Genomic DNA, 26,065 nt, shown 5'->3' on the forward strand with positions numbered 1-26,065 from the left:
GAATGGATAAGGACATAGCAGCCTGGGCTGTCCTTAGTCCTGCTGTAGTAAGTCTTCATACTCTCCACCATAGGCACCCTCCCCCAGCTGTTGCAAACATCTGCCACTTACCTTTGCGTATGGAGGTGGTTAGTCCATTCATGTACTGTGGGAAAGGCTTGCCAGGGGCCAAGGGGACATCCAGCAAGGCCACTGAGCTGCTGCCCAACAAGTCAATGCTCCCAGTGTGTTGCCGGAACTTCTCCAGGTCCCGGGACAAAAGGTTAAACTGCTCACTCTGCACGCGACATTTCTCTTCCAGCTCTCGGACCTTGGACTACACAGCAGAGGCAGGATAGTAGTCAAAGCGGGGTGATTCAGTGATGCAGATGTGCACGGGGGCACATGTGTCTTTTAAGAGTGTGTGTGCGTGCACATGCTGTGCGCCTGTGTATGGCGGGGGCTGCTTCCACCTCCACAGAACAGCAGTGTCTGGTAGCCCAGCCTCACAGGCAGCCTGGCTGCTGGCCACCATGGGGAACAACAGGTGCCAAGAAATCTTGCCATCGCTCAGCTCCCAGCCAAGTGTGGATTGTTCCAGGCTCTGCGTGCAGCCTGGGCACTTTGTGGTTGGCACGCCTGCTTGATGTTTGGAGCGTGAGGCTGAAACAGCACTGACTAGGGAACAGCCCAGCTGCCAACCCATCATGCAATGCCATCTCATGAGCCTGCAGACCCTCAAAGACCATGGTTTGCCCCAACACCAGGGAAATTCTCCTTGCTATTGGGTTAGAAACACCACTGTCATTGGCCGACACCACCATGACACCTGGAAAGACAAGAACCTCCCGGGAAAACACATGGAAGAAAAGGGTAGCCAGCAAGCTCCCTCCTTGGGCAGGACAAGTGTGGTAGGTTGCTCCTGGGTGCTGTGGGGCTCTCCATTGGAATTTCAGCATCATGAGGTAAGGCAAGGGTTTAATCTGTGTGCTTCCTGTTGCTCCCCAAGAACTTGACCCTGACCTAAGTACCTAGTTCAATAGAGTCTTGTTTTATTATAGGCAATGGGAATGTAGAAAAATGACTGTGAGTCAATGTGCTGCCTGGCTTCATAGGGGCTCACGAGTGGACAATCCCCCTCCTCCACCTTCTATCCCTTCTCTAGCTCCTCCCCCATCTCTGCCTCCTCCATCCCCTTCTGTCTCTCCCTCTCCGTCATCCTCTTCCTTCATCTCTTTTCTTTCCTTTTCCTCCTCTACATCCTCTTCCAGATCTTTTGTTCCTCCTCCTCCTTTACCCCCTCTCCTTCCTCTTCCTCCTCCCCATCCTCCTCCACCTCTTCTACTTCCTGACATGGTACTTCCTTTTCCTTCCCCTCTTCTTTGTCCTTCCATCCCTTCTTCTTTCTCTCTCCCCATCCTCACCCTTCTCTCTCTCCCCCTCTCCCCTCTTCTCCCCTCCTCTTCTACCTCCTCTCCCTCTTTCCCATGCCATAAGCATTAAGTATCCCAGCTCTTTCATCCAGAACAGAGTGCTATTTATGTCTGAGATCACGGGTTTCTAAAAATAACCGCAATGGATCCCAAGCCTATAATTAATTTCTTCAATTCATTAAAAAAATCAGCAGGGTTCCTCTTTTTAAAAGCTGAATGAGGTTGGCTCAGACAGCCTTCACCTCAAAGGGAGGCAAGAGACCAAATCTCTGGGCTCTGCTGCACAGGTGGGCTGTGGAGAATGTAGGGAGATTCAGGAGTCAGGATAGGAATGACCCCAAGAGCAGAATCCATGTGTGGGATGGTGACATCAGGGTCATCAGAGGAACCAACATCAACTGTCCTGATGAGAGGAAAGCCATCAGATCACCCGAGTTATCAAATGTGCCCTGAGTACTTACAGAGGCCAGTGAGGTCCCCTGCATGTGAGTATGAGCAGGAAACCACATTTGAATAATCCCACATTCTGAAAAGCATCTCTGAGCATCTTGCACAACAACCAGACCTAACTAAGGAGAGGCAGAAGGACTCTCCAATCACACCACAAAATGTCAATGCTGTTCATTAGGGAGCTGGCCAGTGCTTGCCAGCCTTCAGCTTGGGAGAGGGTGTAACTATTCAAGGGCAACAGACTCCATACATCTGGTTGTAGCTATGTAAGTCCAAATTACTAAATAAAAAAGCTGGTATCAGTGTTGTATAGATATTTCAGGAGCTATGACTTCATACATGAACAACTGATTCACTTAACCAAAGTAAGAGATGGTCAGTATGCACTGACTAGGGTTCTGCGTCCAAGGAGCATGACCAGCTCAGACCATCTGAGCCTGCCTCTCCAGGTCTGTGTCCTCCCTGGCCCCCAAAGGCCACTAGCAACCAGTCCAGAGGTCTCAGAGTCAAGCGGACTAGTTTCTATGCCAGGGTTATAGGTATACTTTTTCCCAAGTGTGAGGCATGGGAAAATGTGGCGTTAGTTAGTGAAAATGGAAGTATATGAACATGGCACTAGAGCAATGGCTCAGTGATTTAGAGCTGCTCTTCCACAGGACCCAGGTTCGAGTCCCAGTACCTACATGGAAATGCACAACTGTTTGTTACTTGAGTTCCAGTCAGTCCAACACCCTCTTCTGACCTCTGTGGGCACAGCATGTACGTGGTATATACCCATATACATAAAATAAAGTATTTAAACTTGGAGCTGGCTCACATATCTAAGCACTGTCCCATCAGTGAATAAATAAGAAACAGGAAGGTGAAAGCTGTCCTTGAATTGGTGGCTAAGGCTGGGATTTTTAATATCCTTGTGTCTAGACAATGCTTCAAGCAGCTTTCCCTCCAGTAAGCATGCAGGGAGCTGATGGTGGAGATGTGCATGATCAAGAGGCCTGGGACTTCTTGGCAGAACCAACTGAGGCATGCAGGCCAATGTCCCCTCTTGAGCATGTGTCAGTAACTGTTTGCCTTGTAAAATATGTCCACAAAGGGCGCTGCAGTGGGCCTAGACTTGGGGGTGACTCAGTAAACTGAAAGGTAGTGGTAGGTAGAGTCTAGTCCTCAAGGTTACTGCACAGAATCTGACAAACCTTTCTTCCCAGCCTCTTGGGCTGGTCTCTCCTCAAACATCAGAGAAAACAGCTTTGAAAGGTGAGATGCTAACTCAGGTCTCAGCAGCTTCCAACAGCACAGAAGAGATGCCCATACTAACCTCAAATGCCTAGGCATCCCTGTTGGTCTGTTCTCAAGAGGCTGTATGCACATGGCCCCCAGCCTTCCTTGGGTGCAGCTGCTGCGTGTCTGGGCCACTCATTGGTTAGGTGCTCTGATAGATTGAAGTCACCCACTTCTAGGAACAGCAGTTCTGCTCCTGGCTACTGCTTTGATTCTGTGGTGTTTCTTTCAGTTTATCCGGAGCATTGTGGAGTCTCTGTTGCATGGTGGGAACCTTGCCTGTGTGTGTTCACTCAGCCTCATGGGTATGCCCACCCACTCTTCTCTCCTGGCCCAGTCCAAGCCTCTCAGAGAACCACCACCTGCAGGCGGGGGATGGAGGGGTCTGTGCTGTGACCATGGCTGTGGCAGATGGCAAAGCGTTCTATAATTGGACTAAGAGCAGCAGCTTACAAATGCAGGCAGAGCATTTAAAAGCCAGAGGCAAATATCCGAAGACATGACTGCCAGCTTCCCGGCTGCCTCCACAAGAGTTTCTCTGACTTTAATTTCCTGTGGTGTGTGGCTGCATGCTGGGCTTGTGTCCAAGCTAAAGAGCTTTGAAGGTAAAGGACACTTCTCCAATTAAAGACAATGGGGCACGCAGAAATCACCTGCAGAGTCACCCACAAGCACATGGAGTCCTGTGCATCCATTATGGTTGCCATAGGAACAGATCTGTGTGGAAATAGCCTTGTCCTCAAGGCCCAGACCCCTTGCTCGCATTCTGACATTGTCCACACACACACACAGTGGTCTCCACCATACGTTTTCATGGCTGAGACTTTTCTCAGTGGCAGGGAGGTGATGCCACCAGGCACACTCTCCCCTTCTATCAGGAACACATGGCACATGGGCTAAGTAAGGGCCAGCATTCTCTAAAGCCCCCTTGCAACTCAGCAAGGCAGCTGCCACCACTTCACCTGCTATAGGTAGAGGGATGCAGCTGTGTGCTGGGTATGCTACCTTTTGCCCTTGGGGTCCCTACTAAAGGATGCTCACTGGGTTTCTCATCAACTCCTGAAACTGGCATTCTCTTGGGTGTCTTGGGCAGCAGCCTCCCCATCCCACACACTGACCATGCACCCACTGGGAATTTCAAATATCTGTGGAGCTGGTGGGTATGCAGAGGGCTTTGCTGCAACACACATCCCAACTCAGCCTCCTCTAGTGGCTATATTGCTGATGCCACGGGGAAAAGACTACTTTTCTTGGCAGTGCTTCTGCCTAAAGACCATCACCCAGGTGACATCTAGTTATTCCACATACTCCAAAGTTAGACACCCTTAGAAGGTGTCCTGACAACTAGTGTGTGGGATTTTTGCCTCCCAGTCTCTCCACAGAGCTAGGGTGGGGTCTGGGATTGGCCTGGGCTGCAGAGGGCAGGAGTTCTCAGTTATAACAACTGGATGGGCACTGGTGAAGACTTCAAGTGTCCCTCTTTCTCAACGGATAGCCTGATGCCTCCTCTACCATGTTCTCTGACACATGGCTCAGACCCAACTACCTGGGATCCTGAAGGGCTGCATAAGACAAAGCTCTATCTGTGAGTTTCCTCGGCCTGGGGATCAGTATTTGTGACAAGCTCCCAGAGACGCCATGATGGTCAGTCTAAGGAACCCTCTTGAGAGACAGCCCCTCATCTCGCAATGAGGAAGGCTACCCCTCTCTGACTTTAATATCTATCAGTCCTTGGTCTGAGCCAGGGACCACACCAGGGGTAGATGGAAAGAGTAACCTGTCCCCTGTGGAAGGAGCTTGCTGTTGGCTCTGGATGGATGGGATAGGAGAATAAGCATACATGGGTCACACGGTGAATTCTGATGACCCATAATAGAATTCTAAGCATATTTCCAGGCCCTCCCATCCACGCACCAATCCCAAGAACATCAGTCCCAGCCTCCTTCCCACGATCATCGGAATTCACAGCATTGGCAAGCAACAGGAAGACGTGTGCACAGGGCCAGCTCAGCACTCTGAGAAAGTGTTTGTGTATGCCTCTTCCCACTTCTTAGCTGGCACCAGCCTGAGGAGCTCTGGTCCATACCCATACCAGGCACCTGTGCAGGGTCAGACCCTCGGGGTGCTTTGTAGGAGGAGGAGGAGCAGATCCAGGGCTGCCCACATAGGGAAAGCACCACAGGGCACATGCACGGATGGGAAAGCCACACTGAATACCTGCATGCACTCCAGAGTGTTCTGGGTGGAGAGCCAGACAAGACAATTACAGAAAGATGGCGTGAATGAAGTGCCCAGTACAGCCCACGGCCGAGTGGCCTTCCCCAGCTTCCGAATGAAGGCATGTTGTGTCACGGATGTTAACATAGCTCAAAGCACAGGCTACCCAGCAGTGCTGTAACAGGCTGCAGTGACAACTCAGGAGGTGGAAATGACATGTGTGACCAAGATGGTAAACTTCCAGGCAACTGGAGAAAGGGACTCATTTCTAGCCAGGGGAGGTCAGACTAAACCGCTCCCTCAGGGAGGTGGATGTCTATCTGGGGGTAGCCTGTTCCATTTTCCCAGGATGTGTATCTTTCTGTCCTGCAATACACACATGCCCCTCCTGATACTAACTAATGGGAACTTTCCAAAGACCAATGTTAATACATGGGAGAGTGGCCAGAGAACCTTCCCTGTGGGAGGAATAGATTCTGGAAGTTGACGCAAGAGGTGCACACACTCTGTGTTCAGTGGCAGCTACTGCCCCAGGGAAGGGGACATCTTGCAATTACTTGGAAAGTCCCCTTCCCTGGCAGCAGGGGGGCCACATAGCTAGTACAATTCACCACTACCCCAATCACAGTGTGACCATGGCTAACTGGTCACTATGCATGAGGAATGAATGGCAAAGACTCCTAAGGACACCAAGATCTCAACTTCCTTCTACCTGCCTATCATTCTCCAGGGAGACTGACATAGGACTAAAGCCACGGACCAGAAGTGGTCACTCCCAGTGTGCCACCCCAGATGATGGGGTCCAGTGGCTGTTCTGTTTCCAGAACCACCTCAGGACCACTAAGAAAGGTCTGCATGTGGCGGAGATGGCCACTCTCATGGGGACAATGATCCCAGAAGTGGCTGGTGTGGCATTAACTACTTCGTTCCTAGATCAGTGGTCTTCAACCTTTGTGGGGGGCTCAAATATCAGATATCCTGCATATCAGATATTTACATTACAATTCGTAACAGTAGAAATTTAAGTTATGAAGTATCGATGAAATAGCTTTACAGCTATGATCACCACATGATGAACTACATTAAAGGGTCACAGCATTAGGAAGGTTGAGAACCAATGTCCTCGACCCTCCTTTCTCTGATCCTGCAAGTGTCTCTCCAGCAAGAATACAAAGCTTCAGCAATGTCCCCCATGCCATCCCTCAGAGGATGGAGCCCCCAGGAATAACCCAACACTGACCCTAGAAGAAACCCCTCCTCATTTCCTATTGAGAGCAGCTAGCCAAAAGGCACAGCCCACTGAGACACACAGCTCTGGCCCCAGCTGTGTGACTAAGGAAAAGTTGAGTCGCCTCTCTGTGCTGTTTCCTCAGTGGTAGAGATAGGAATGGTGACTGTGCATAGGAGAGCACAGGCTTGTGAGGACGATGTGAGTGAGGGGGTGTGTGGCCATGTCTAGTGTCCGACACGCGGTAGGTACCATTTCTTTTCTGGCAGTTATAGAGTCCTCCCAGCCTCTACCCACCCACCCATGCTCACCTCTAACAGCTGCACAGCACCTTCATGCTCCTTCTTAGCTTCAACCTGAGCCTGTTCACGGTGGAGAAAGAAAAGAGTATTTAGGAAGGAGAGGAGAGACTTGGGTCAGAAGCTGCATGACCAGAGTGTGCCCATGGTGGTGGGGAGGGGGGTGTCCTGATTTCCCACTACGAGGGTAGATTCTGCAGGTTTTCCCCTGAGCTGCACCAGATGTGAGGATTCGGTTGGTTCTGATGATCTTCGGCCAGTCAAGCAGAGAAAGGATGGACCCTTAAGAATGGCAGCTGCAAGGAGAACTGGCCCCTTGCTTGGGGAAGAGCTGGTGGGCTGACCAACCCCGCAACTACCCAGGCCCACCCCAACATCCACCCCATCTACAGTGTGCTGGAGCACGTGAAGGGGCTGGTCCTGCATACCCAAAGCTGCAGCATCTCCATAACACAGGACAGCAGGGTATCCAAGAGCAGTGAGGGCCCAGCATCAATAGTATAGCAGACAGAGGCAGAGATCTCTATGAGTTCAAGGCCAGCCTGGTCTCCAGAATAAGTTCCAGGACAGCCAGGGCTACACAGAGATGGCTCTGTTCCTGTAGCAGAGAAGAAACCACATGGGTTTGAACCAGAGCACTGGGATCTCCATGCTAAGCCTGAAGAGCTCTGTCTTCTCATCCCATCCTCCTCCTGGGACACGTGGCACTATCCTGCTTAAGCTCCAGGTCCTCCTCAGGTCACCCAGGCCTGAAGGAGGCACTGTGGTATGTGGAATCCTGTACCCTCAGCCTGTGGCAGGGGCCTGCCCCTTTCCCACAGTTAAGGTCACGCTACACAAAAGAAGACATGTCAGCACTTTGCTGAAGAAATTTTGCATGAGAGCCCCTGTCTGGCACAGAAAATTTAAGTGCAATCTTCATTGTTTCCTGTCCCCATCCTCCCGAGGTCCCAGCATAGTGATAGTCCACCTCATATTTGTCTCTGTGGCCTCATCACCTGAGGAGAAGGCCTAAATTTGTACCACTGAAGGAAGAGGATAAGTATAATCCCAGACTCTCTTCAATTAGTTTATTTGATGACTATAGCGCTTAATTCCAGCCAGGAGCTCTGCTGGGAGATGCTGGGCAAATAGGAGGGCCCTTTCCTTTGGGACTAGAGATGAGAAGTAGGAGCAACTGCAGCCATCTTACCATCATGAGGGAAAAGGCTAGAATGGCCATGGGCCTACACATTAAAACCAAAGGAGAAGCTGGCCCAGAGGAAGGCAGAGAGAAATGGATTATGATGGCATTTGGGATTCAGCTGTGCCTGAAGCAGCTGCTTAAGGCCCTGGGCCTGACTACACCCAAAGTCACACTGTAGTAATATAGGCGGATACACTTTCTAGGATAAATGCTACCCACTGTTAAGAATACGGTGCTCCCGCCAAAAGTGGATAAACTGAGCTTCAGGAGGTCTAAGGTCACATCATGGGAAGGAGTAAAGAGACAGCTCAGGCCCCTGCCTCACCAGGCTGTGTCTGACTAACCTGGGCTCATCAGCGGGCCCATGCATTCTTCAGCTTCATTTGTTGTTTGTTTTGAGATGAGGTTTCGTGCAGCCCAAGCTGGCCTCAAACTCACCATGTAGCTAAAGATAAACTAGTGATCTTTCTCCTTCCTCATCCCATGTGCCAGGGTGGCAGGCACATGCTATCCTAGCAAATGTTTGCCATACCAAGGGTTGACCTAGCCTCAGGCATGCTAGGCAAGTGCTGTACCAACTGAGTTACACCTCCAAGGCTGTATTCTTCAGCTTGTGAATCAGTTTGTCTCTGGGCACTCCAGTCTCCTGCCTCATCACCTGCTCTAATTAAGAAGCCACGTGCCCATCTGGGCTCACACTGGGGTTTCCATTTCCGGAGAGTATCAGCCTGGACTTTGCACTGTCGCAGGTGAGAAGGGAACATTACCTCATCTCCTCCGCTGTGAGATTGTGTGTGGGCTGGGCCGAGGCAAGAACTCAGCTCCATGGCATGGACTCAGAGGAGCCTAAGCCCAAGATTTCTGAGAAGCACATTCACCATGCATCTCATTCTCACAGATTCCCAGTGAGGGTATAAGAGCCAGACAAGCCGCTAGAACCCGGCCCGCTAATCACACAGTTATTGAATTCGGCTCATGCATTGACACTTGAAGTTGTTCCTTTCAAAACAAAACAGCAACAATGACAGAAGAAATTACAAAATGGGGTGGTGGGGGAAGGGGTGGAGGAACAGCCAGGAAACAGAGATTTTTATAAATTTCTCTGTCATGGAGTCGAAGACAGTTTTCAACTGTCAGAATTCAATCAACAAAGCACTCAGGCAGGCCCAGGAGGCCTGGCCAACTTGGCAGCAATGACTCCATCTCTGTCTCTGGATGATGATCAGGAGTTCATTTTCATAGGCCACTTCCAAGCTGGGCCATTTGGGCGATCAGAATAGATTGTTAAATTTAACACTCCATGTTGGCAGCTCCAGAGTCTCAGGGAAAAAAAATCTCAGCAGTAACTCAAGCGAGACTCATTTCGGGGCCACTGCCAATGTGGGGGGAAGTATGACCTTTGCGGAGACTGGATGCCTGCAGATGGAGGAGCACAGAGGAAAACTTATGGTTCCCATGATGCCCACAATGCTCTCTCCAGAACAGAAGGGACCTATCACCTGCAGGGTTGATTGTCCAGGAGAAAGGGACAGTCCACAGCTGCAGTGACAGATTCAAGACAGACATGCACAGGAGGGATTCAGGCATAGGACACTTGGCCCAGGAGCCATCCTGTCCCAGGGCAATTGGTGTGGGATGGAACTGAGCAGAGTCATTTCTATTGCTCTTATTTAAATTAGTTTAAGTAAACCTCTTGAAACTATTGGAGCTGCAGGTCCTCAGATGGGAGCTGTGAGTTGACACCCGTCAGGGCTGAGATGTCCACATCCCCGGGGCAGGTCTGGGAAAATGGAAGTGTGGTGCCAAGCTTCAGGTACTTCTCAGTGACAGAACATTTGCCTAGCATGTACAAGGTCCTGGCTTCCATCCCCAGAAACACAAACAATAGCAGGGCCCATGCTGTCCTGAGTCTAGGTGTAGTGTTGGTCTGTGCATACCCCATTCTCCACATATAACAAAGCCTAGGCTTCTACTGGAAGTGCAGAAATCAACAAAGAATATTTCGTGCAGTACACGCTGGCTGACTGGCTCATTCATCTGCACCTCCTACTTTCCCACTTCAGAAACCGACCCAGGTTTGAAAGCTGTCACTCTGAAGCACAAGGCCTCATGTGGCCCCACCTTTGAATATACAGTAGATTGTTGTGTTGTGGAACAAGGACACAGATGGCCCAAATCTCTAAAAGTCTGAGGCCATGGAAATGGTATTCTAGGATCACAGAATAGCTCTGAAGAGGTCATCATAGGGTCAGGCTTACATGGCAGGACCTCTAGCCCATTTGCAACCCTAAGCTCCTTGCTGTAGCTGTAGAAGAGCAAGGCTCCATACCCCAGATTCCAGGAGGTCTGATTGCCATGGTCACAAGTCACTCAGCACTTGCTACTGGGATATGAAGAAGTGTGTGTGCAATGACAAGAATTCACAGAGGCGCTGTGATGAAGGCTGCATTGGGGCAGCATCTTACCTACTCTTTGTGCCAACCTGGACCCCCCCCCCAGCTCTGGAGTTCACCCAGTCATCACTGAGTACCCACTACAAGATGACCTTTCCCAGAACCCTAATGCTCCCAAACCAACAAGCAGATACATCTGGATACTGTCCGCTGTGGACCTGTATCCCATGCTGGTGCCTAGAGTGTAGTTTGGTTAGGAGTAAACTCACACAACATGACAGTTGTGCAACATGCAATGGCCTGGGGACCCTGAGAGGTTTTGATTACCTTCAAGGTGTTAGTCATCATGGGGTCTGATTTGTTCTGTCATGTAGTTCTCTGTTTACCTCCATCCTGAGATGGCAGAGTCAGAGGCTGCCCAGATACCCTATCTCCCACTTTGAGTTGGCTCAGTGTCTGACGAAAGAGCCAACTCTGTGTGGAAGGCAATGGTCAGCATGGGCAGAGCTCAGACTGTGCCATCCAGAGAAGACAAAATGGACCATGAACTTGGGGAAGAGTTCACTGTCGTGTCCCTCTCCACCTTCCGCACCCCTCCCTAATGCTTTCTCATTTGAGCTGTCGTTTCTAAGAAATTACAGATATTGGCATTTGATTTTATACAGTTTCTCTTCCTCTGTCCTCACAAATGATGAAGTGTCCATATGTCCAAAATAAAGAACATGATGAAGGGACAAAAGGCTCAAGGGAAATTGGATGACAGACAAAAGAGAAGATGAGGACGAGCAAACCGGTGGGGCTGGTCCCTTTTCTAATCAGATAGCTACTCTGTCAATATGACCCCAGGCTCCCAGGGAGCCATCTGTGGAGAAGCCATATCCTGTCACCCTTATTAGATATTATTTGTATGTCTGCAGACTCTTTATCTGTCTCGGATGGACCCGGCCAGAGGATGCAGCTTCCAAGTTGTAATGAATAGATGAGAAGAGCATCCTGCTCCTCCCAGCCCTGGGGAGGAAGATAAGAATAATATCCTGACAAAATATTGTTTCTCAGTATGCTGGCTAACTTGTTATGACAGGCAGCAGTATAGCTGTGACAGTCCCTATGAACAGTAGCTTAATTAAATCTATATCCAATGCAAGGTCTTGGATATTGACTCAAAAAAGGGGGCTTCAAAATTTGGGTACCTGTTGCCTCTGGTTGATAACTCTGATTGGGAAAAGCAGACATTTTTTATCACTGCTCAGTTGGGTCAAGCGACTGAGTATCCCTGAAAGATCAAAGACCCATGACGATCATCAGATGGGTATGGGACCACACAGAAGGTACAGGAGTCACCTACTACCCATCCTGGCCAGCACTGAGCCAAGGAGCAAATACCCACAGTCCATGCCCACAGCCTAGCCTCTAATCCCATAGAAGCTCAGGTGTGGGTGACTGCCGGAGGGGGGGGGCAACTGCCCTGCTAAAAGAATGAGTGGCAAGGAAGATGGGGACCCGGGGGGCTTCAGGCAAGAGAAGAGAGAGATGACAGTCAGTCAGTCTCTGGTCTCCATATTCTAATTCTTTATGCCCCTCCCTCCCAGCCCCTGTTCTTGCAATAGGGATCTTCCTACCTGGAAAAGAGACAAGCTAACAAGGCAAGCTTGGACTGAGGTAGGGGCGGGCTTCCTCGGTCCTACCCATCACAGTGTAGAAGGCATACCTTGTATCATCTGGCCCTGCTTCCTTTCTTCCTGATGTCTCTCCTCTTTTCTCTTGGAATCTCTCACCCCACCCCCAATAAGGGAATCTGCCATGAACACATCTAGTTTTACCACTTAATAACACATTTAATAAAACCACTTAATAACAACAGCAGCTATGAACTCAAATCCTTCCATCCAGTGATGCTATAACAGGCCACGACCGGAATGTGCTAGACTCACACAGCCACAGTCTAGGTCCCCATCTCTCCACCACATGCCACAGCCCTGGCCTGGCCTTTGCCTTTCCCAGGGACAGGATCTCATCCCAGGCCGGCCAGGATGAAGTCAGTGTGCAACCTGCTTTCCCAAAGCTAAGGCAAGACACACCCCTGGCAGGAACTGTCTACATGCTTTTCCTGCCATAGCCTGGCATCCGATGGGACAGCTTTGCATGTCTGCCTAAGGGAAACCAGGGCTCCGAGTAGAATAAAGGCCACAAAAGGGCTCTGTGGCCCCTAAGACACAGCCCGGTGCACAGTTACAAAAACCTCCCCAGGCTCAGCAGGCATGCACACACACATACACATAGTTTAAGCTCCCAGGCCTAGCACATACATACAGCCCACCCAGCCAAGCACACAGAAACACACAGAGACATACAGACACACAGACTCTGTCTCTCTCTGTCTCTCTGTCTCTCTGTCTCTCTGTCTCTCTGTCTCTCTCTGTCTCTGTCTCTGTCTCTCTCTCTCTCTCTCTCTCTCTCTCTCTCTCTCTCTCTCTCTCTCTCTCCTGGGCTCACCTGCTGCAGAAGCTGGATCTCCTGCTGCTTGGCATTGAGGATAGCCAGGGCTTGCTCATGCTCCAACTCCAGCTGTTGCCGCCGTTCAGCAGCCTCTCGCATATGCTGTGGGGACAGGGAGGACCCTGAGCACCTGCTGCCCACCACTATGCACAGACAGCAGGCTTTCTCTGCCCCCACCCCCAGGAGCGGCACGACACGCCCGCCTCCTCTCCCAGGCTTTTTCACTGGGAGGCAGAGAGATTGGGAAACCCTGGTCCCCAGGCACCCTCCCCTGCTTTGGCTGTCTATATTCACAGCACAGGAGATCTGGCAGAGCTGCTGCTCAGGCAGAGGGAACCTCCTCTTCTCCCAGTGTGGCGTGGGAAGGCGTTCGCTCCTCTTCCTCTGCTTTAGCTCAGGTATTTTGCAAACACCAGACAAGGCTCCTATCTGCTCCTGCCCAGCCAACACTGCTTCCAGCTTCTTACCTGTCTCAAAATCACATGACCCTCCACTAACACTGGAGGAGAGTGCTGTAACTCTCCTTTCTTGACCATGGAGAAACTGAGGCATGGTCTCACACAACAGGTAACGTGCACATCTATCCAGGATCAACACCAGAGTTCACACCTACCACAAACCTCAGAGTCCCAACTGACACTCACCGATAGCTCCAACCTCTGGAATGTCCCCCAGAGATGGTCCCAGTGCACGAGATAGTTTCTCATTTGCCTGGGGACCACCCAGCCATCTTCATTAGAAAGACGAGTTCAAGCCCTCAGAACTCAGGGACTGATGCTCACCTTTGACCTCTGATCATCACCAGCCCAGCCCAGAATCCCAGTCATGAGGTTCAACAAGTGTCAGAGGCTGCAGAACCCAAACACTGTCACTTTGTCCAACCACCAGCTTGGCCACAGCAGCACATGTGTGAGAAGGAACCTCATACTTGAGATGCCTCCCAGCATGGAGGTTGCCGGAAACAAAACATTCACATTTAGTTTGTACTATGTATGCATATATGTATGTATATGGCCACTTTTTCCAAAGTTTGAATCTCGTACGTGTGTGCATTTGTGTATGCATGCGTGTGTATGTATGTAGTATATGTATGCATATGCAGATGCACACACCCTCACATGTATCCTCAAGAGCAGAGGATGACATTGGGTGCTTCCCTGTATAACTCTCCACCTTATTTTTTGAGACAAGCTCTCTCATCAACTTGGAACTCACTGATTGGCTGGGCTGTATGGCCAGGAAGTCCTCAGGAACCTTCTGTATCTTCAGGGCTGGGGATATAGGTCATGCCTGACTTTTTTCTGGGTGCTCAGGATCTGAACTCACACTTGCACTGAAGGCACTCTCTCCACTGAGCTAATCCCTTAAAGTCTAAATTCTTTACCTATAAGTCTGGGTTCCTTCCCAAGCAGGAAGGTTTCAACACACAACATGTGGGTAGCGGAGACAGAAGCAAGTCCAACTGCTCCCTCAAACACAGGCATGTGGTGGCTTTCCAACTGTAGTGGACCCTACAGACCTGTTACCCTCCTGCCAGGCATCTTCTAACTTATGCGTGTGATGAAGGGGAACCCTAGCACCTGGGACAGAGACTCAGCATGGCTGCCTGACTCTTCCCTTTGAACCAGTTGATGATTTGTTACAATTTATTTTTGATCTGACAACTTTATTGAGTCTCGGGCTTTTGTTGTTGTTTTGTTTTACTGTATTTAGTTGGTTTTAGATTGATGATTGATTGATTGATTGATTGATTGATTGATTGACAGGATTGATAGGTAGCCAGGCTGGCCATGAAATTGTGATCCTCCTGCCTCAACTTTCCAGAGTGCTCATGACAGTTTGGCTGGCCTGGAACTAACTATATAGCTGAGGCTTTAGATTTCTGATGGTCCTCCTTCTACCTCCCCAGTGCTAAGATGCAGGTGTGAACCATCACACTTGATTTGTACATTACTTAGAGTTGAATCCAGAACCCATGCATGATAGTATATACCCTACCAACCAAACTACATGTTAGAGTTAGAGTTTTAAAGTTACATCATGAAATGAGAGACAAGTCTCTGGGGGAAGGCAAATGACACTGTTCCCTGAGCATCCTCACCTCATGGCACTAAAAGATCCATTCTCCTCAGAAACATTGTAGAGTCTGTTTGCCACAGTAGTGATGAAATCATACCCTACTGCACTGTAGACCTATGCTCTACCACTGAACCACACCTCAGCCCCTCACTGGGGATTCTAGGCAGGTGCTCTACCAGTGAGCCACACCCCAGCCCCTCACTGGGGGATTCTAGGCAGGTGCTCTACCAGTGAGCCACCCCCAGCCCCTCACTGGGGATTCTAGGTGTTGTAGTTTTCTTCTCTGTTGCTATCATAAAGCATACTAAAACCAACTTGGGAAGGGAAGGGTTTATTAGATTTACAGGTTACAGACCATCAGAACTCAAGGCAGGAACTGAAGCAGAAGCCATGAGGAATGCTGCTTTCTGGCTTGCTCTCCATGGCTTGCTCAGCCCGCTTTTTTCACATAACCCAGGATCACCTTTCCAAGGAGTGGCACTGTCCATACTGACTGGGCCCTCCCACATCAGGAATCAATCAAGAAAATGTCCCACAGACCTGTCCACATGCTGATCTGATGGAAGCAGCTCCTTGATTGATACTTTGAACTCTAGTTCATGTCAAGTTGACAAAATCTAACTTGTATATTAGACAAATTCTCTAGTACTGAGCCATACCCCAGCCACTCACTGGGGGATTCTAGGCAGGTGTTTTACTACTGTGTTAAGCCTCTTGCCCTGTTCTGGGAGGTTTCTAAGCAAGTTGTCTACCACTAAGCCACACCCCTAGCCCCTCCCCGGTAGATTCTAGGCACACACTCTCCCATTGAGCCAAGCCTACAGCCTGGGCTGAGCCTCTGTTTTCAATGGACACATGATTTCAGCAGGTTGTTTGTCAGCCTGGAAAAGTAAAGTCTTCCCTGCGTGCAGTGTTCAGGCACCATGACCTCTGCATCCCCTTTACTGTCTCCATAAGTCATTCCCAGGGAACTCCAGAGCTGTAATTATCCTGCACCTCCACAGACAAAAGTGACGGTTTCACTGTTGCTATGGAAATGCTCACAGGAACTCAAGATGCTGGGAAAACAGAACTCCCCAAGATATGAACAAAATCCCATAAGACAGTTACTATAATATGTTCACACTGGGGCTGGGCTGGGTCATTCCATCTGACTAAAGACAAGGCAGACAGAGGACCACCAGGCAGCCCTGAGAGGCACCTGGTGGATTTTCCCAGAACCTCGGGGACACCAAACCCTAGCTTCTCAGACCCCTCGTACACCAAGGCACAACATTGACACACACTTCCTCCATGTCCTTCCCACCATCTCTAGATGACATGGAACACCTGATGCTGTGTAAACAGTCAGTGTGTTAAGGGAACAAGGGGAAAGAGCTGCACTCTGGTTCAGGTGCACGCTTTTCAGACATCTCCATCCATATTGGCTGAATCCTTGGACAGGAGACCCACAAGCAGTGTGCCACCCTTGCTGCCTACTCTAGTGTTGAGTCCTTCAGGTCTGACTTCCCAGGGGTGGGGGTAGGTGTGTTTTCATGGAGTTCTCCTGTCTGTCAGTCTTTACATGTTTGGTTGGTTCTGCCTGGCCGTGGCTCCCAGTTTGGGCCTGGAGATATCTAACCATAACTATTGCACCCAGCCTTCACATCCCCTGTGCTTCAGTAGGATTTTACTGACCAACGGCACAAAACATAATGCATTCTTACGACACAAGGTATGGCAGATCCCCATCCCTCACCAGCAGAGCCCCTGGACACACCCATCAAAATTCTCTGAGAGCGTTGGGACCCCTTATATCCATTACCAGTTCCTAATAGGATGCCTAAGGATGAGAAGGTTAGCCTAGACCCTGGTTTCAAAGACATCAGACCATCATAGAGGGGAATGCAAGGTAGCAGGTGACTATCTGTAGTGAGACAGAGCAGAAGCAAGGTGACACTTCAGCCTTCCAAGGCCCACAGTGGCACACCACCACCAAGCAGTAGAACTTATAAACAGCTCCACAATGTCCCAAAACACCATCTGGGGATCAATGGTTCAAGCATATGATCCTGGGAGGGACATTTCACTTCCAACACACAGCATCCCCAAACACTGACTAACCAGGTGACCAGGGGCTCTGCCACAAGCCCTTAAGTGACCACAGCAGCCTTGATGAGATAATGATGGGAAGAGAGACACAGGCTGGACCAGCCACATTCCAGCATTATACCAAATTGATGCTGAGTTCGGTGCCGCTGTGGTTGCTACTTTTCAACAATCTCAGGGAGGCCAAATTTGTTGCCTAATGCCACACAGCTAGAACACAGCAGAGCCCGGACAGCATCCAAGAATGTCAAAGGGCAAAGCTAGTGCATCCCTGACTGCCACCATAGCCATCTCCAAACTCCAAGAGGGGCAGGTGGGCTTCCTCCCATGCCACGGACCCTGTGCAGCCGCCGCCTTGCAGCTGTTTAATTGCACTATTATCCCAGCTAATTTCTGCGCTTCTGTTTATTTTGGAAGTGGATGCTGCTAAATGCAGCCTGGACACTCTTTATTTAGTGCAGGGAAGGAAGTGATTAGTGAGAGGAGGAGACCACACTCCTCACGAGGATGCAGAAGACATATTAGCCAAATGCTCACACAGCTCCAGATGTGGGGCTGCAGGCAGTGGGTCCTCAGAGGTTGCAGGGAAAACAGACACATGGCCTTCCTGCTGGGAGGAGCAAAACTGATATAGGCTCTACCACCAGGTGAAGGTAAGTCACTTTCATCTCCCTTGTGTTGGAAGAGAGGTATAAGGGCACTGGGGAGATGGCTCTGGCAATAAAGCGCTTGCCTCAAAAGCCTGAGGACTTGAGTTCAAACCCCAAAACCCCCATTAAAAAGCTAAGTACAATGGTGTCTATATAATGCCAGCACTAGGGAGGTAGAGACAAGACGATGACTAGAGCTTGCTGGATAACCTAGACTAATCAGAGAGCTCAGGGTCAGTTAAAGACCCTGTATCAAACAAGAAGGGGACAGTGCCTACATTACACAGGGCTGTCTAGAGGAAAAGAACTATGTATGTATAGAAAGGGGATTTGTTAGAATGGCTTACAGACTATGGTCTAGCTACTCCAACAATGGCTATCCACCAAAGGAAGGTCCAAGAACCCAGTAGTTGTTCAATCCATGGGGCTGGATGGCTCAGCTGATCTTCAGTATATGCTGGAATCCTAAATAAGCAGGCTCCAATGCCAGTGAAGGAATAGACTTGCCAGCAAGAATGACAGCGAGCAGGTGAAGAGAGCTATTGTGGTAGCTAGAGTAGGAACGCCCCCCCCCATAGGTTTATGTGTTTAAATGCTTGATCCATAGTGAGTGGCACTATTGGGAGGTGTGGCCTTTGGGGGTGGGCTTTGAGGTCTCAGAAGCTCAAGCCTTCCTAGTGGTTCATACATAATTCACTTCTGCTGCCTGCAGATCAAGATGTAGAATTCTCAACTCCTTCTCCAGCACCACATCTGCCTGCACGCCACCATGTTTCCTGCCATGAAGATAATGGACTAAACCTCTGAAGCTGTAAGCCAGCCCCAATTAAATGTTTTCCTTTATAAGAGTTTCCATAGTCATGGTTTCTCTTCACAGCAATAAAAACCTTAACTCAGACAGCTAGTTTCCTTCTTCCATGTCCTTTACATAGGCTGCCAGAAGAAGGTGTGGCCCAGATTAAAGATGGATCTTCCCACCTCAAAAGATCCAGATTAGTCTTGCCATTTCAAATTATTTAATTAAGTGGTGTACACTCAAGTGGTGTACCCAGCCACTTGAGTTTTAGTTAATTCAACATGTAGTCAAGTTGATAACCAAGAAAAGCCATCAAAGTGCCTGGAAAACTATACTCAAGGTTGCCTTCTGGCCTCTAGCATGTACACACACACACACACACACACACACACACAAACAGATGAGGTAGAAAATACATCCCCAAAGGACAATAGACTCTCCAGCCAACCCTTATCCACTCAATACTGAGTCACACCCAGCTCTTTGGTCACAGGATCTCCAGAAAGAAGGGATCCCCCTCACATACCTACTGAGTTCCTCTCCCCATCATTTCTGTCCTTCACCTGAAATCCCCGCTGCAAACATGACAACAGAGGTGTCCCCTTGCTGTGTCCTTCCCTGTCCCCTCAGACAGAATCCCTCGGCAACTCTGATGAGTTCTGGGCCAGTCCTCCTGGACACAGTCCCTGGACATCGATCTGTGGGGATCCTACCATTCCTGTGGGTCTATACCAATGGGAATGGCCACTACTCTGCGTCTGTCTTTCCTAGGTGAATTGAGCGGCTTCCCCATCCTCGTTACCACTTGTTTGCTTGGCTTCAAGAAGAATCTTCTCCCTCTATTTATTGCCAGATGTTATTTCTGAGCCCCTACGAATCAATGAAACCCAGACTCAGCTCATCCCAGAAACAAGTCCTGATTTCTCTATCAGTGATGTCGGAAGACCTCCGCAGATACCAGAATCAAGCCACCAGCTTCTGTAGCTAAGGACATGGGAGCCATTCTCGGTCTCCTCCCATCATCACTCAATATTCAAGCAGTAAAAGGCCTCTTAACCATCCAGTCTTCCCCTACACCTGCTGGTGTCTGCAGCTGCCACCAGGTGAGTCCCAGCCCTCCCCTTCCAGGTCACGATCAAATATCTCCTTGGCTCAGGACTGCCCCCCTCCTTCAGTGGTCCCTGAGAGACAGTTCTCAGTCAAGCCATCTTCTTCCCCTCACTAGAAATGGTGCAGTAGCCACCACCCAGCTTGGGAAAAGTTTAGACTGTACCAGACCACCAAGTATCTCCGCTTCTGGAGCATGCAGAGTGGTCAAACTGGTAGCCACAGAATCCCACCAAATGGTTCTCACTGTCTCAACACGGCATCCATGCTGGTTTAAATGAGGTGTCCCACGTAGTCTCAAGGCATTTGGATACCTGGTCCCCAGTTGGTGGCACTATTTTGGAAGCCTTAGGGTGTAAGCTTATTGGAAGAATTATGTCACCAGAGGTGGGCTTTGATAATGTGAAGACTCTCACCATCTTAAGTTTGGTTTCTCTGCTTCATGCACAGGTTCAAGATGTGAGTGTTTAGCTGCTGTTCCTGCAGCCATCATGGACTCAAACCCTTTGGAACCGTAAACCCAAGCAAAGGCTTTCTTCTGTAAGTTGCCTTGTGTCATGGTGTCTTACCACAGCAATAGAGAAGTAACTAATACTGGCTGTCCCCAAGCACACAAGGTGAAGGCCCCCCTTGAAGGACAACTAAAAGCTCTGGTCCCCCCAAGATGGAATCTGCCCAGTGCCATGCCTCGATCCCAAGGCCTAGTGCTACACAGTGAGAAAAATCTTACCATACAAAAACCTTATACACCATAGGGGAACAAAAATCACCATTTTTCCAGTCTGCCTGTGACAGGATTTATTTTTAAAGCAATGGTATTTATAGCTGGATGTCAACATTAACCGTGGAGCTTAAATTGCCTACAAATGTCAAGGGTGACCTCCAGAGGAAGCATGGCTGCCATAAGGAGCAGACACAGAGCTAGCTGAGCTGTCCCCTCCTCTCCTCCTCAGGGAATCAAGGGCCCCATGCTGTGGGCAGCCCCATTTGAGCAGAGTTTCCCTCGGCAGATCTTCAATGTGATGGCTTGGAAACCCACACTGGGGACTTTCTTATACCATAGCAGTAATGGAGTGGGGGGAACATTTTTGTACACAGGTTCTCAGTCTGCATCTTCAGACATGGGAGGGAACATATCAAACTATTTGTGTTCAGTGTGCATGACTTCCTGTCCCATCCATACATCAGATTTACCCATCACAATGAGAGAGTCCTGAGAGTTCCAGAAACTGGAATCTATTTTCACCAAAAGTAGCTTAGTGTCTCAAACTAAGGGGAAGGAAATAGGTAGGGACCTTTAAGAGTCTCCCCGTGAGCTGCTGGGATGGTTCATCAGATAAAGGCATGTGCCACCAAGACTAATGACCTGGGTTCAGTTTCTGAAACCCACACGGTAGAAAGGGAGAATCAACTCCCACCAAAGTGTCCTCTGACCGCCACATGCTCCCCATGACACATGAGTTCATACACATACAAACACACATTACACAATAAAGTGGGAAAACTAAAACAAAATATCCGTGCTTTGCCAGCCACTCTTTTGTCCAACATTTCTCTATTCCATCTATCCCCCAGTGGATCCTGAAAACCAGGGATAGTGTAACTCATAAGTATGGAAAAGCTCCTCTTAATACAATTCACATGCCACATCAGTGGCTCCCAAGCCCCAGGCCCAGGGATAGAGAACAGGAATTGGGAAGGAGGGAGGCAGACTGTCTTCAAATGCCACTTGTAGCACATTAGCCAGCTGTATGCTCTAGCACAAGGGACACGCTTCTGTGGGCTTTGGTTTTTCTTATTTGCTCCACCAATCAATCAAGAGCCACCAGAGAAGCAGTATCTAGTGTCTTCGGCTAAATTAAATGATCAGGGTTAACAGAAAAGCCAATGTGTGAATGTGGTCATTGGAACAATTAGCCACAGACTGATGTCAAACCATAAAACACAAGACAGGTATCCTTCACTTACTGAACATCAGGTTCACACCATCACACTCGGAAGGTGGTGTGAGCTGTAAGGCCATAGGATTCAGACAACCGTGACCACCAGACACCTGATGGGTAAGTCACATTGACAGACATAAATGTCTACCTCGCCTGCCATCAACGTCCCAGCACCAGGCTGAATGGATCAGTTCCTCCTTATGCTCTACTCAGCAGGGAGTAAAGACATCTCCCAGTAGTTGATGAGGATGTCCCAGCGTGAGCCTAGAGCCCTCTGTACCGAGGATCCGTGGTCACCGTGAACAGTTCCTAACACAAAGTGACTGCCTAGTCCAGATGTCCATCCCTAGGATCCCTGTCACAGGGCATGGTCTCTAAATTCAGCAAAACCCCATGCCTAAGCCCTGGAACATCCTAACTCTGCCCTGACTCCTACTGCCACCTCCAGCCATGAGCAGCTCCTGTGGCCTTCAGCTTGAGCTCAGATTCCAAATGTGGCCCCCTCTCATCTTGATGGGGGCACTGCCGCCGTTTCCTGGCTGGACTGCCCATCATCCTGGCGCCTATTTTCTTTGCCCCTGACATCAACGAGACCTTGGATCCACTCACTCAGCCCTCAGGAGTGGCTGTGACAAACCATGTTGAAGGTGCTCAGATCCCACAGCACCTGTGTGCCTGGTGACGGGGACATCCTCTCACATCCTTTGGGACTTAGCCAGCTTGGAACCTGCTTCTGCCTCTAGACTATGGTGTCAGAGCCAGCCTTGTGCCAGAGTCAAGCTTCTCCCTGTGGGGACATGACTGTTCCTGCCCTGCTTAGTCCACTGTGCCATTGGCCAGACCTCACACATAGCTGGAGGACAGAGGGCCAGGAGCTAGATAGGAGCTAAGTTGTCATCAAAGCAAAGCTGCCTCTAGACATGAGTAGTAACCTTGGCTGGACAGTGACATCCCCCAGCCAAGCCCAGGCATGCTGAGAAGCAGTTTTGCATACCTGGACTGGAGAGCAACAATGAGTAGCTAAACAATGAACTGTTTCAAGTCACCAAGCCTGAGGACAGTCCATCACATGGTGCCACTGTAATAATAAAAAGCAGACTTTGTGTCCTAAGACTTTGAGGATGAAATCTACACATCTCGGGCTCCCCACTCTTCTACATGGCAGAGCTATCCTGTTGATGTTGACAAGACCCTCTCTTACTTCACTTGGAAACATCTTGCTCTGCATATGAAGGTCCCAAGCACATTTCTAAGATGCATCCCGTCACCCTATCTACCCGTGGGCTTTTCTTCAGAGTGCCATCACCCATCACCAAGGGAGACTCTTTGTCCCAGGTTCTTGGTCAGCTTGCTAATTGCAGTGCATGGGTGATGGTCACTACCTGATGGCATCTGGGAGTGGTCACACGGTACCCTCACAGGCCATTCATGGTACCACTGAGAAATCTTGCTGTGTGTGGACACCATTCAGAAGTACTATAACTGTTCTATCGCTTTGACAAGGACACTTTGGACCTGGCATTCCCTGAAAAAAGGGTAGATAAGCACACAGTCTCCTTAAACAAGCTAACTATCCCCAACGGAAAATGGACAGCATCTCACCATGTTTTAAATGGTATGGACTTGGGAGACGGGAGCATCATAGGTTCCCTTCTCCAGTCTCCACCATTAAGATGCTTTCTGGATTCTTCCTGTGTGGGAGCAACCTGGCCTGACCCACTCCCCTGACAAGGTTTCCTGCTCAGTTGAACAGGGAGCCTCAAGGTCAACATGCTGCCTTTGGCTGTCTGTCCTTTCCCTTCCATGATTCCCCGCCTTGGTTGAGTTTTTGTTGTTTAGGTTTTTTATTTTGGATTTTTCAAGACAAGGTTTCTCTGTGTAGACTTGACTGTCCTAGAACTCACTTTGTAGACCAGACAGGCATCAAACTCACAGAGATCCCTGCCTCTGCCTCCTGGGTGCTGGGATTAAAGACATGTACCACCCCTGCCAGGCTCTGGTGAGTTTTTAGTAGTTTAACCATGGTCAAGATCTAAGCAGGAATCTCAACTGAGGAATGGCCCAGGTCAAGTCCTGTGTGATGAGAACTGTCTTAACTGTTGATTGACATGGGAGGACCCAGCATACTGTTCACAATGCCACCCCTAGACAAGTAGTCCTGGTTTGAATAAGGAAGCTATCTGAGTACAATCTTAAAAAGTGAACCAGTAAGCAGCATTCCCCTATGGTTCCGGCCTCAAGTTCCTGCCCAGATGTCCCCAGAAGGGACTATAACATGGAAACATAAAATTAAATAAATCCTTTCCCATCAGGTAGCATTTGGTTGTGGTGTTTATCACAGCAACAAAAAGCAAAATAGGACACCCCCCCCCAAAGAAAGGGACAATATTGCCAGAGTCCTTGGTGATGCTCAGCATCTCACCCACATTCAAGTGAGGGAAGTCCATTCCTGGCTTTATTAAGGATTTGTCATTCTTAATAAACTACAGTTCCTTTCTCCAGAATGGGGTCGGGGGGGTGGGTAGTGGAATGGTTCACATCTCTGTTTATATCCAGTCTCCCTGGATACTCAAAGCGAAGTTAGACTCTGGGAGAAGCCATGTCTTCCTCCGTTATTCTCTACAATCTTCATATGTATGTATATTATTGTTGTTAATATTACTGTGTGTGTGTGTGTGTGTGTGTGTGTGTGTGTGGTGTATGGGTGAGGGTACATGTTTTTGTGGATGTGAGGGGACAATCTTTGAGAGTCCTCTCTTTTGCCATGTGGGTTACAAGAATCAAGCTTGGATTTTGAGGCTTGGCAGTAAGCCCCCCCCATTGCTGAGCCACCTCTCAGGCCCTGCTTGAGGCAGGGGTCTCTTACTTAACCCAGAGCTCACCAATTCACTTAGACCACTGGTCAGCAAACTCCAGGGCCAACCCCCCACTCTAACTCTCCTCCTTACCCTCCAGCTCCAGGAGTTCCAGGTGTGCTCTAGCCACACTGAGCTTTTATGTAGGTGCTGGGGACCCCAACTCAGATCCTTAAACTTGCACACAGAAAGCATTTCACTGACTGGCCAGCTCCCTAGCTTCCAGTAATTACATTTTTGAGAGCTATTTATCTATTATTTTATGGGTGTGTGTTTCATTTGTATGTGTATACGTTGTATACCTGCTTGGTACCCAGTGAGCCCAGAAGAGGGTGACAGATATCCCCAGAACTAGAGACAGGGACCGCTCTAAACTACCATGCGGGTGCTGGGAACCAAACCTGGGTCCTCTGCGAAAGTAGCAATTGGTCTTCATTGGTAAGCCGTTTCTCCAGACCCAGCCAGTTAGTATTTTAAAAGCATGGGAATCAAGAGGGATTCAAGCCAAAGAGAAGTCTACCTGACAGGCCTGGCCCGCATGAGGGACTCCAATCCATTTTGTGTTATTCTCACTGGAGTCTTACCAAAACAGTGTCCCCAGCCCCACCTCCCCCCATTTTGGCCAGGTTGGTTTCATGAAGATTCTTTTTTGACAACCATATGTGTAAACAGTAGAGGATGTGGTATGGGGACCCAGGTGTCCCTCTAATGAGTACTTCAGGTCCTTAGCTGACAAAGATGACATCTAAGAACAGGCCTGTCTCAGTACTGCCAGCATTTGATGTGGGACAATTCTTTGCTATTGGGTCCTGACTGGCATGGCAGGAGGGTTGGCTCCCTTTCCTGTACCAATCAACATGCCTCTGGCATCACCAAGTCACTGTTGTAGTCTTTTGAGAATGGCCAATCTAAACTGTCCCTCCTGGTCACTTTTATGAGTGAGCTCCAGAGAGCCACGATTCAAGGCACGCTCTCCATTAAATATACTAGACACTTTCTTTACTATAAACAGAGGTGAGCTGGGGGATGGGCAGCATGTATCCTGAAGAGTAGTACCCAGTGGGTGGAGGCAGTGGCTTAATGATTCATACGGTTCTCTCTCTCCCTCCCTCCCTCCCTCCCTCCCTCCCTCCCTCCCTCCCTCCCTCCCTCCCTCTCTCTCTCTCTCTCTCTCTCTCTCTCTCTCTCCCTCTCTCCTTTCCTCCTCAGAGCCTCCTGAACTGGAAGCCTACAGAGGAGCCAGCACCCCAGAATAGCTTGGATATGTCTCCATCAAAATGCTGTGCGGCATATACTTGTTGTGAGTCTCCAAATGAATTAGCACAGGTTTCAAAGTGCTGCTTGATCTGGAGTGTGGCAGTGAGGGCCACACCAGAAAAACAAACAAACAACAAAAATGATCAAAAGGCCAGTAGGGTTGGAGATGATACACCCCATGTTTCTGTCTTAGTTAGGGTTTCTATTGTAACCATGACCAAAACCCATCAGCCAAAGAAGTCATGATAGGAACTTAAATAGGTCAGGAACCTGGAGATAGGAGCTGATGCAGAGGTCATGAAGGGATGCTGCTTACTGGCTTGCTCCCCAT

At 49.3% G+C, this 26,065-nt stretch overlaps 1 protein-coding gene across 7 annotated transcripts in view; it reads right to left on the minus strand.

Annotated features, from left to right (window-relative positions):
- The window catches only part of Rimbp2 (RIMS binding protein 2), a 79,623-nt gene that overhangs the window by 45,091 nt on the left and 8,467 nt on the right, over positions 1 to 26,065 (minus strand). For all 7 annotated transcript variants that reach the window (XM_051205080.1, XM_051205084.1, XM_051205083.1 and 4 more), the window contains exons 3-5: positions 12,957 to 13,061; positions 6,897 to 6,947; positions 112 to 316 (exon numbers count right to left, since the gene is read on the minus strand). In XM_051205080.1, coding sequence (XP_051061037.1) covers positions 112 to 316; positions 6,897 to 6,947; positions 12,957 to 13,058 — 358 coding nt within the window. In that variant the 5' untranslated portion in view covers positions 13,059 to 13,061. The remainder of the gene's footprint in view (positions 1 to 111; positions 317 to 6,896; positions 6,948 to 12,956; positions 13,062 to 26,065) is intronic.

This window comes from Phodopus roborovskii, unplaced genomic scaffold (assembly GCF_943737965.1).
Source record: "Phodopus roborovskii unplaced genomic scaffold, PHOROB, whole genome shotgun sequence".
Lineage (NCBI taxonomy): Eukaryota > Metazoa > Chordata > Mammalia > Rodentia > Cricetidae > Phodopus > Phodopus roborovskii.